The sequence below is a fragment of the Sesamum indicum genome, linkage group LG10, assembly GCF_000512975.1.
Source record: "Sesamum indicum cultivar Zhongzhi No. 13 linkage group LG10, S_indicum_v1.0, whole genome shotgun sequence".
NCBI lineage: Eukaryota > Viridiplantae > Streptophyta > Magnoliopsida > Lamiales > Pedaliaceae > Sesamum > Sesamum indicum.
Genome location: NC_026154.1, coordinates 2284513 through 2296178, shown reverse-complemented (window position 1 = coordinate 2296178; position 11666 = coordinate 2284513). Strand labels below are relative to the sequence as shown.

The 11666-nt window shown below is 35.6% G+C and overlaps 2 protein-coding genes across 2 annotated transcripts in view; both read left to right on the top strand.

The window, feature by feature from the left end:
* LOC105171685 (putative SWI/SNF-related matrix-associated actin-dependent regulator of chromatin subfamily A member 3-like 3) lies at positions 784 to 7793 on the top strand. The gene is made up of 18 exons (XM_011092876.2): positions 784 to 1951; positions 2413 to 2546; positions 2704 to 2836; positions 2941 to 2994; positions 3296 to 3442; positions 3531 to 3682; positions 3827 to 3911; positions 4120 to 4335; positions 4437 to 4580; positions 4759 to 4911; positions 5151 to 5218; positions 5402 to 5524; positions 5624 to 5723; positions 5917 to 6029; positions 6121 to 6691; positions 6780 to 6851; positions 6952 to 7050; positions 7516 to 7793. Exons 1-18 carry the CDS (start codon positions 941 to 943, stop codon positions 7636 to 7638), a joined length of 3498 nt encoding a protein of 1165 aa, XP_011091178.1. The 5' UTR covers positions 784 to 940; the 3' UTR covers positions 7639 to 7793.
* The window catches only part of LOC105171684 (uncharacterized protein At4g14450, chloroplastic-like), a 625-nt gene continuing 322 nt past the window's right edge, over positions 11364 to 11666 (top strand). Inside the window, exon 1 of the mRNA XM_011092875.2 lies at positions 11364 to 11666. Coding sequence (XP_011091177.1) covers positions 11459 to 11666 — 208 coding nt within the window. The 5' untranslated portion in view covers positions 11364 to 11458.

Genomic DNA, 11666 nt, shown 5'->3' with positions numbered 1-11666 from the left:
ATTGACGTCAAAAAAAATTATATATATATATATACACATGGATTTTTAATCTTGTCAATTCATTTAATATTTTTATGTATATTTTTGTACTTATTAAAAGAATAAATATGATATACATATATAGAAAGAGAGTGAGGTTAATATTATTATTTTTTTTTCTTATAAGTACAAAATTATTAAATAGGAATGTTAAATGATGGATAAATTAGAAATTTATGTAATTTTTTTGTTGCCGTTAACAATTTTCATCTAAATTCTAATAAAAGCAGGGTTAGATGTAAATGATTAATTTTCATATGATGTGTAAGTGTAATTTAAAGTTTTTTTTAGAAAAAAATAATTTTATCTTTTTTAGTGAAGTCTAAATGCAATAAACCCAAAATTATATTCAAACATATATACACTGGCATTCATTAAATTAATGCAAATTTAGGATCTCTTGTATGATGTAAGGCTTCATTGGCGACTAGGGATCCAAATATGAAATCATTAAGCCCAGTTAGGTTTGGGTTGGATCAGAGATATCCCCCTTCAAAGACCCAGCATGAGTTGGGCCTACGAAGAACTCAGCCCAATTTGATGGCCTTGTACAACAAGGACACTGGGCCCAATCCAATTTCCAAAACCTCGTCAACTCCAACAAGTTAATTAATTTGTATACGGTAAAATGATCATTTCCCCGCCAAATTACCAAAACTTTTTACTGTCCCTTCGCGCCAAAAGAAAAAGAGTTAACTGCGAAAATTTACCATCTCAAAATCCTTGGCGCCAATGTTCATCGACATCCCCACTCTAATCCCCCCACCTCTCTCCTTCCCTCTCATTCTTCCATTTCCAGAATTTCTCTGGGTTGCTGCTCACCTTTTCCTATTCTACTCTATCAGAATTTTACGCTTTTTACTTCTTTCTTCTCTAGTTTTTTTTCGGTTGGAGAGAAGCCATGGAAGCGGAATCAGCGGAGGAAAAAGAAAGTGAGGTGAAAGCGATCGTTGGTTCTGGAACCTCAGAAACCGACATCCGGAGCGTTCTGTCTCAATGCGGCAACAACCATCGTGCAGCCACCGATCTCATTGTGCATTCACCTTCAACGCTTTCGCTAACGCCCCATTTCACTGCGCAGAAAACTCTCACTTCTGTGGGTGTGAGGATCTCAACTGTCCAGATGAATTTATCGAAGGACGTTGAGGAGTCCGAAAAGAAACCGTGTGATGAGTTGAGTACAGTAAAGCAAGAGCCGTTGAGTGTGGAAAATGGTTCAGAAGGCGAAAGAGAGAAGGGTGTTATGAAGAAGTGCGGAACGGGTGTTGGGTTGAAGGGGAGTGCGCGTGTGAATGAAGAATGTGATGTGGGTTTTGTGAAAGGTGAGGTTTATGGAGAAGAAAACCAGGTTTTAAGTGGTGAAAAATCATCTGCAACGGTGGGAAGTCGTAGGCTGAGTTTTGAGGAGTGGTTAAGTTTGCATCATCCTGGAAAGAAACAAGAGGAAAAACAGGGTATAACTGGTGGTGCCAATGCTGAGGTTAGAGTTAAAGAGGAGCCTAATGTAGATACAGAGAGTAAAACTTTGATTCTAGTAAAGGAAGAAGCGAAGGAGGTGATCAGTGTACAGCCATTGAGTGCAAGAAAATTATCTGATGATGAGTATAGAAGGATCCAATCTGGGCATATTAACACTAAGCCTAAAAGGGCGAGGGTAGAAGAAATGAGTTTAAGTTCTCTGGTGATTGAGGACGGGGATTTTCCGGAGGAGCCTGATTGGTTGTTGGTGGGGAGGACGGTGATTACAGGGCTCTCAACCACAAAAGGGAGAAAATTGGAGAACAATGAGATCGTACATTTTGCTTTTCCAAATGCTGATGTGAGGAGTAAGAGTAGTTCTCATTTTATGAGTGCAAAGGCTTCTAATGCTGCCTCTGCTATTGTTCGTTTCTCAACAAAAAGATTCGGAGAGGTACTCTCTGAACATTATGTCTGATCATTTGACTTTAAGTTTCAGTTATTATTTGAAGTTTGAACTCTTGATAGAGGTATCACTCTATGTGATGAAATTAATTCATGGCTTTTATGCCTTCATAAACTTTCTTTGTGACATTGTTTTACATAATTTCTTATATACTACCACTAGTTTTTGTTCTTTCTTTTATTATTATTATTATTATTATTTTTGACAAAATCTTTGCATGCTATATGACTATGTGGTCTTTGCTAAGGAATTTGAAGGGCTTTTAATTCCTGTTCAGATAAGTTACCTGGTGATTTGATTCAATATTATCTTGCTCATCAACTGGGGCTAGCCTGCTGGTTGATTTGGATTTTTTACATGTCAGTGCTTAGTTTATCTAATCTAGTGTATGATGTTTGAGGTTTTATCTAATAGAGCTCTGACATTCTTCTTTGAGCTTGTATTGTCAGATTGGCCGTTTACCGATGGAATGGGCAAAATGCCTTGTTCCACTTGTAAATTCATCAAAGGTGAAAGTTCTTGGTCGTTGTATAGCTGCTCCAGTTGATCTTCATCTTATGCAAGAGATTATGTTATATGTCAGGTAAAAGTTTCTGGAAATTACTTTAGCACTGGTCCTTCATGCATGCATGTGGCTTCTTACCTTTCTCATTAGTGCCTATCTCAGGTCTACTTGACCACCAAAGTCTAACTAGATATTCAGTAATGTTTACATCTGGTCTTGTGATTTGGCCTTGCAGCTTCTACATTCATCATTCTGTCTTTCTGGAAGGAGATAAATCATCTTGGAAGTTGGAGCCTACAAATATTGATGCCACCACATATCCTCTCTTAACATTGTTTAAACTGCTGAAAGTCAAGCCATCTCAAAAGGTACCAGCTGCCTCTAAATAGTTAATGACTCAAAAGTATCAGTATCGACCAATTTCCTCTCCCTGTTTTGGAATTTATCATTATTGTGTGCCCATTTTCAACAGGCAGAATTCACACCAGATGACCTTGATTCTCGGAAGCGCTCACTAAAATTAGATGTATGTATACTAAGTTATTATTCTATTTCTTGGACCTTTTCTCTTTTAGCAGCAGATGGTATATATACTGCATTGGGCTTGTCTTGTCTGCCTTTTGACTATATCAAAAGGTTCTCTAAAAGTGCTTTATGGATTTTATAACCTGTAATTAATCTGCATCATGTTGTTCTTCAGAATTGATTGCCAAATCCTGGCTAATTCAGATGTGGCACTACTTTATAGGCTATGTGGAAATGAAATGTTATAGTCGTACAGCATCTCAAAGCAAAGCAATTTTGTTGATTTTGTATAAATTCTTCAGGATGATTCAGATGACACTGCAGCAGTTTTGCCCTTGGTGAAGAAGAGAAAGGGTTGTCAACTTCAAGATCAGAACAAAGATGAGCAAGCTATTACTGAAACATCCTTGAATAAGCTTGTTGGTGCTGTAGATATGTATAACTTAGAGGTATAATAAATAACTAGTCCCATGCCTTTTGGATTTCATACTATTTAATCTTGCATTCATCTCTCCTCATGTTTCCTGAACACCATAGGAAATGGAGCCTCCAGAAACTCTTACTTGTGATTTAAGGCCATACCAGAAGCAGGCACTTTACTGGATGTCTGAATTGGAGACAGGTGCAAGTGCAGAAGAAACAGAGAAGACTCTTCATCCATGCTGGGCAGCTTATCGTGTGTGCGATGAGTATGAACTTCACCACTTCTCTTTAAAGCACTAAGTGACATAAAGCAGAATTAGCCTATTCCAATTTAGAGTTAAACACATTTTCTTTCAAGTTAGATTAGAACCACGTCTATTTCCATGTAGATTGATCTTTCTTCTTGACAGGAGAGCTCCAGCAATTTACGTGAATATGTTTTCTGGGGAAGCAACCACACAATTTCCTTCTGCCACACAGATGGCAAGAGGAGGGGTAAGTTTGGCATTTTCATTCTTGAAAAATCAAAGAGTGCAGTAGTTCCAAACTTGTTGCCTATATACTCAATAAAGATGTGTGCGGTCTATTTCTGGACTGGTCGTTTATTATCCATCATTTTCTGCTAATCTTAGTTTTCCAATTAATTTCTTGCACATGAGAGGATTCTATCTCTTATTTTCTAACTGGATGAGGGTATATGCAGATTCTGGCAGATGCAATGGGTCTTGGGAAAACCGTGATGACAATTGCTTTGATACTGGCAAGAAGAGGTCGTGGTACCCGAGTAGATCAACAAGTAATCACTGAAGGGGAAACCAAGATTGAACATATTAAGATTAGCCAGACCACTGAAGCTTCAAAGAAAGCAAATGGTGGCACCCTCATTGTTTGTCCAATGGCTTTACTCGGCCAATGGAAGGTGAACCATCAAAACGAGCCCTAAAGAGAGTTCCTTTGGATGGGTGTTGTATCATATAAGCCCCTAAAGCAATTTTGATGTCCCTCTTTATTGTTCCCCAGGATGAGCTTGAAACCCATTCAAAGCCAGACAGCATTTCTGTTTTTGTTCATTATGGTGGGGAAAGAGCCAACGACCCTAAGGTGATAGCAGAACCTGATGTGGTCTTGACCACATATGGTGTGCTGACCTCAGCATATAAAAATGTAAGCATTCTGAAAGAGGCCAATGAACAGGGTAAAAAAAAGGGCCAAGAACAAACTTTTACGAAAGCAGACTTTATTATCTATTAAGGCTTTATAACAAACTTATGTCACTCAATACTGCTTTTGACGCTTATTTCCATCCTTTGATGAGTGATTTTGATTGATGCATGTGATACAGGATTCCATTAACAGCATATTCCACCAAGTTGAATGGTATCGTGTGGTGTTAGACGAAGCCCACACAATTAAATCATCAAAGACTCAAGGTGCTCAGGCTGCATTTGGACTGTCCTCATATTGCCGCTGGTGTCTTACTGGCACTCCTCTTCAGGTATGCTCTTTTCTATACAGCTTTATGTATTTCACTGTTTACATGCTTCATGATTGCCTTTTGATTAGATGAGCGAATCTCATTTTAACATTTGTTTGATACTATTAATTTTCATTTTGATGAATTCTGATTGTATTACATGTAGCTTTGTATGATTCTCTGGTGATCTATTTTCTTTTTGCTAACACTACATCCTTTTATTTTCTATGACATTTATGGATTTATCATTATTGATGCAGAATAATTTGGAAGACCTGTACAGCCTCTTGTGCTTCTTGCATGTCGAACCATGGTGCAACTGGGCATGGTATGAAATCAATATTACTGGAGTTTAATTTGCATTTTTCTTTATATAAATTAGCTGACACCAGAATGTACTTCTAATCCTTAAAAATAGTGAATATGCCAAAATTTCTGCAAATTATTCAGCGTTTTAAGGCCAAGATGGATTTACTGCACTGTTCCATTTCTTTAATTTTTACACTGTTAGGTGGAACAAGTTGATTCAGAGGCCTTATGAGAATGGTGATAAGAGAGGTCTGAAATTGGTTAAGGCGATTCTGAGGCCACTAATGCTGAGGAGAACAAAGGAGTCCAAGGATAAAGAAGGAAGGTGAGATCACATTTTCTTGACAGTTTCTTTTCTTTGTTTTATCGACTTTGAGAAAGGCTGCTGATTGCTAGCATACTGATACTCTTTGCCTGTACACAGGCCCATTCTTGTTCTCCCACCGACTGATATCCAAGTTGTCGAATGTGAGCAATCAGAAGCCGAGCATGACTTTTATGGTGCTCTCTTTAAGAGATCAAAAGTAAGTTCCTTGCTGGAAACTCGTGATTCTTGGCAATATGCAGAGCAAATATCAGATTATGGTTATCTATCCTGAATGCGATCCTGAGTATAGTGGACTATTTGGGTGATCAGATTGTATGCAACTCTTTGGCAATCCATAGCAATTCTTATGCATAGAGAATGATGTTGAAATTTTTTTGTGAAACAAACAGGTTCAATTCGACCAATTTGTTGCTCAAGGCAAAGTTCTCCATAACTATGCAAATATTCTTGAGCTGTTACTACGACTGAGGCAATGTTGCAACCATCCATTCCTTGTTATGAGGTAAGAACATAAGTCAACATTCTCCTTGAATGAATGAAAATGCCCTGCTTACTCTCTCTCCTAATAAGAATCATCCCTGACTTGTCTGCAGCCGAGGTGATACACAAGAATATGCAGACCTGAACAAGCTAGCAAGAAGGTTCCTTCAATCCCACCCTGATTCAACGAGCCAGACTGGCCCGTCTCGAGCATATGTTGAAGAAGTCGTGGAGGGTCTTCGGAATGGTGAAAATGCAGAATGCCCCATTTGCCTCGAGTCTGCTGATGACCCTGTTTTGACACCATGCGCACATAGGATGTGCAGAGAGTGCCTTCTATCAAGCTGGCGAAGTACAGTTGTTGGGCTCTGTCCCATCTGTCGGCAGGTGCTCAGCAAAACCGAACTCATCACATGTCCCACTGCAAGCAGGTTTAGAATTGATGTTGAAAAGAACTGGAAGGAGTCATCCAAGATATCCAAGCTCTTGGATTGCTTGGAACACATGCGCAACTCGGGTTCTGGTGAAAAGAGCATCATTTTTAGCCAGTGGACTTCATTCTTGGATCTTTTAGAAATTCCACTCAAGAGGAGAAATTTTGGATTCTTGAGGTTTGATGGGAAGTTGGCGCAGAAACAAAGGGAGAAGGTCTTGCATGAGTTTGCTGAGACTAAACACAAAAGGGTAAACACTACAAATTCCTGTGTAACAGAACCAATGCTTCCTATTCACTCATCCATGACAAATAACATTTTCTTTTTCACATTTTTAGATACTATTGATGTCACTTAAAGCAGGTGGTGTGGGCTTGAACTTGACTGCTGCTTCCAATGTCTTTCTAATGGTATCTACAGCTTCATTTTCTCGGTCAAATTTACACCCCACTTTTTTCCTTCTTTTTCTCATGTTTTGATGGCTAAATTTGATACATTGTATGCATGCAGGATCCATGGTGGAATCCTGCAGTAGAGGAGCAAGCCATCATGAGAATTCATCGGATTGGCCAAAAGCGGATTGTTCGTGTCCGGAGATTCATCGTCAAGGTAACAGTTTCCCTTCACATGTTACTTTCTTGGATTCAACATCTACAGTGACTAGTCTCCTAGTGGACCAAAAAAGAATCAAGAACTGTACACTTTCAAGTCCAGCACATTGATTGATTGTATCTACGTCCTCTATACTTAATTCTGATTAGATTTTCTTCTTTAAATTTTATTAGTTTGTGCAAAATAGCATTCTTGGAAAGAAACTTGTGCGCTTTGGACCTATGCATAGTAGGTCACACAAATGCACACGCCAAAAAAAAGGAAAGAAAGAAAATGAGATGGATATGTCAATCTGAATCTTCTATTTTGTTATGCATTTCATTTAATATATACAGGTCGTATGTATAAAATATCTCTTGAAATTTATAAGTAATTTTAATTTTGTATATGTGATGTGTATATATTATCAAGTTACTACTGAGTTATTGCCTCGATTTTTATGTAAATTCTAAAATGTTATAGGATACAGTAGAAGAGCGTATGCAACAAGTCCAAGCGAGGAAGCAAAGGATGATAGCCGGAGCCCTAACCGATGAGGAAGTCCGGTCGGCGAGAATTGAGGAACTTAAAATGCTTTTCCGTTAAATATATTCCCTTGATCACAATTATTTAGTTTTGTTAATTTATCATTGGGTTGAAAAATCATGGTTAAGGGTGGAGGGCAATTTTTGTATAAATTTAACTACTTTGTTTATATAGCGCTAATGATCTGTACAGGCAAACTCGTCTCTTTCTTTATGTGCCTCATTTCATTGATTTTGTCCAAAATTTTCTTGGTACAAACAGCTTAGTTTTAGACTGATGAGGAATGTTCCTGATTATAATAAAATGATATGTCACGAAATCTTACTATTATAGATTGAGTGATGGTATTTTTCAGCGGTATATGATTATATTAATATTTTATTTTTTATTTAAAATATCAGTATAATTAAGAATAATAAAAATAAATTATAATAATTTTGACAAAGTATGAATATCTGCATGTGTGTTGGAATTAGGACACTTAATTTTGAATATGTTTATGGATTTTCAGGCTTAGCTATTATTTAAGACATCATTGACGGGTTATGGTACGTTTGAATAAAATCCATTAATTTCAATCAAAATTTTAACTTGTTGAATTGATCAATGATCAATAACAACAAAAATCTGGGCCAGAAAGGTCAGAAAGTATTCCAATTTCTTTGCAGCAATCATCTATCTGTCCAAAATTTATCATTTTATTTCTTTTTCCATCGTTGGATTGAAAATTTAAAATAAAGAAATCATACAACTAATAATAGAAGTTGGATGCAGCTCACATGAGTAGCAATCCAATTTGAATATAAATTATAAAATTATATAAAGCAATATCACTATAATTATTTTATAATAATTATATTATTGTCAATTTCAATATCATGAAATGATGCAACCAATACATTACAGATGATATGCCAATGATATCTTAAATTAGTGCTTAAAATTAAAATATAAAGAAATTTAAAATTATGTGATTGAATTCGTATAAATCTACTTTATTTATGTAAATTAATGTATGAATCAAGTGGGTACATTTCTTAATTCATTGAGATATTAAAATAATGGTTACTGAAAAAATAAAAAAGAGAAAAGGAGAGATAAAAAGGTGTGTCATAAGCAGACAATGATGATAACCCACCAAATCTCCACCTCACGTGCACTTAACATGCGCCCTTTGTTAGTTGAAGGACCACAAATAGCCACGTAGCACCATCTGAACCGTTCTCATCTCATGCACTGCAACAGAGGATTATATGAATCACGGATGCCCAGTTAGTTAACGGCAAAACTTGACGCCCGTGAGTGCCCCCGCCCGAGATTCCGTTACAATAAAGGATTACAGATTTGTTCTGGTCAAACCAATTTTAGCCGTTAGGTTGGAAAGTAGTTGCGCTTAGCTGGATTCGTTGGCGCCGTGCTGACGCCTTTCAGTATGGCTCAGCGGCTTTCTCAGCTCCACCACCACATAATTATTCTTATTTCTAATTTTTTTTTATTTTGGATAAATTCTATCAATTCTATTTTCTTGAACTTCCTAATTTGTCCCTATAAAAGAAAAGACAATTCTATTTTCTTGAACTTCCTAATTTACTTGTTGGGATTAGAGTGATTTTGTGAGTTTATTTGATCTAACCTCTTATTTTATATAAAAAAATATAATAATTTGGGAATTGACGTTAATGAAGGATTTGAGTTGAATAATTTAGCATACCTGTGGGGGTGAGACAACCCAATCGCACTCCACTGTGATATATAGGCGTTCCATCTAATAATTGTTACATAGTAAAAAATATTTATTTATTTCATTATACACTTGTTCAAGAAATATAATAAAAAGAAAACGACAATTATAGTACTAGGAGTTCAAAATAATAAATACATGTTTACTTACTATTGTTATATTAAAGTAATTCAATCTTAAATTTCTTAATGAGTAAAATTTATTTTGATACTTGATTTTTGTATTAACACCATACGGGTAATTGAGTAATTAAGAACGACTCGTTATGTATTCAAGTTTTGTCATTAATATCACTTTGATACATAAAATTCATATCTTTTACTTATTTTTTCTATTGTCAATGACCATTTTACCTTAGATACTAAAATAAAATAATTAATATACCTGATGTGCACAGGGGTCCAGTAGCACCATATGGGTCGAAAGGCTATTGTGAAATTTTAAAATCATTTGAGGACTAATATGCAAAATAGAGATTAACACTTTGATATTTAAGTTAGTAACTAAATTGCTAAAATAAAATAAAACTCAAAATAACTCGAGATAATACTGAAATAATAATGAGGAGTGCTTAGATATAGAAATGGAAGTTAAAATAAGCTAGGGGAGTGCAAAAAATAAGCAGGGAAAGTGTAGCCTTGTTGTCCGAGAGTGAAAGTGTGATAAGATAACGTGAAAGTGACTTATTTTTTGACTGCAATAAGACCTCTATTTATAGAGAGAGTTGGATATAAGCAATTTGGCGTATCAACGAAAACCCTTGAATGTTAGCTTTATAAAGGTAACAAACATCCATACCTGATCTGAAGTTATCTTTTGGTAATTATAATTGTCTGAACGAGTCTTGTCTAATCAACCTAAAAGTAGAGAATTTTATCCAGTTGATTTTGTTAATATAGAGAGCATCATTTGGAGATTCTTTAGGACATGTGTCTCGTCCATAGAGAATCTAGATGATATGGCCACCCTGCTATCTGGCGTTTAGACTTGTTGATTGATCTTATTTTTAGATCCCGTTGTATTAGTCTTAAATAAGGAAAAAGCGTTGAGCCTCTTACTATATGTTGTTCATTCAGAATGGGAATCCACTTCTTTATCTTGGGTTTTAGAAAATAAATTTGTTTGGGAGGGGGAGGGGGGAGGGGGCAAATACCAAAGAAAAAATTGCATAAACTTCAATTGATCAATATATTATCCCTTTATTTGAACCATACTTTCAATTTTATATTTGATTATTATACTTGATAATTATATTACTTTTTACTAATTTTATCATAAATATTTGTAAGTAACTTATTATTTAGTATTTAATTATATTAAACTTAAATCCAAGATTGTTTAACTTTTGAAAATTTATAATATAAAATTTAAACTCTTGAATCTAAATTTAAATTTTTGCGGTGATAAATTTTAATATCTCCAATATGAATGCAAATAAATACCTTTGACGATGAATGAAAGTACTTATGTCCCATATCTTTATTATATTTATTAGAACAAAATATAGTCCTTGACTGGACTTACTTGACTATTATATAAATTATTTAACAATATATTTTTATATGTATTAAAAATCAACATAGTAAAAAATACCAAAGTAGGAAAAATATAATAATCTTAATAATCAAATACGAATATAAAAGTAGAATGACTAAAAAATAAATGATGAAATATATTGATTGATATTTATGCAAATTTTTTAAGTATCTATATACTTTTTATATGAAAATTTAAACATAAAATAGTTATTATTTAAAAAATAATATAAATAAATTAAAAATATTAGTTAGATATCAAAATGATGTTAAGGATGCAACTAAGGTACCAATTAACTTATTTATGAATAAATCAAGAAATAAAAAGTGGTGAAAATGAGCAGCTCAACAACATTCATTTTGAGCCGAAGCCGATTCCATCAAAATCAAACATTTTTATTTGATTTTACTTCTTAACAACCTTTGACTGAAAAATCTTCCTCATTTTCAATTCCTCCTCCGAAGCGTGCACCCCACGTGCCCCTCATTTATATACCCCTCACCCCCATCTTCCCTCTCTCCCATCACCAATTCCTTCTACTCTCTCCCTATCTCTATACTGCTCCACAACAAATTTTCAAGACTTTTGGTTGCTGATATATATATGGCGGATGTTGGCAATCGGAGGCCGGGGTCCCGGCGCCAGTCGACAAGGTTGCAGAGGAGGGCGCCGGCGTCGATACAGATCAGTCCGGTGACGGAATGGAACGTGGCGATACCGCTTTTGTCGCCGTTGGTTCAGTCGCCCACATCCGATCATCCCTTGGCCGAGATCAAATCTTGTGGCAATAGTAATAAGGAATCGGCTGCCG

What these genes read in the sequence shown, in the direction of transcription:
- LOC105171685 (XM_011092876.2), top strand. Translation starts at nt 941, where the DNA reads ATGGAAGCGGAATCAGCGGAGGAAAAAGAAAGTGAGGTGAAAGCGATC. An exon ending in TCCAAGGATAAAGAAGGAAG is followed by an intron (nt 5,525 to 5,623) that starts GTGAGATCACAT and finishes GCCTGTACACAG; the next exon opens with GCCCATTCTTGTTCTCCCAC. An exon ending in TCCGGAGATTCATCGTCAAG is followed by an intron (nt 7,051 to 7,515) that starts GTAACAGTTTCC and finishes AAAATGTTATAG; the next exon opens with GATACAGTAGAAGAGCGTAT.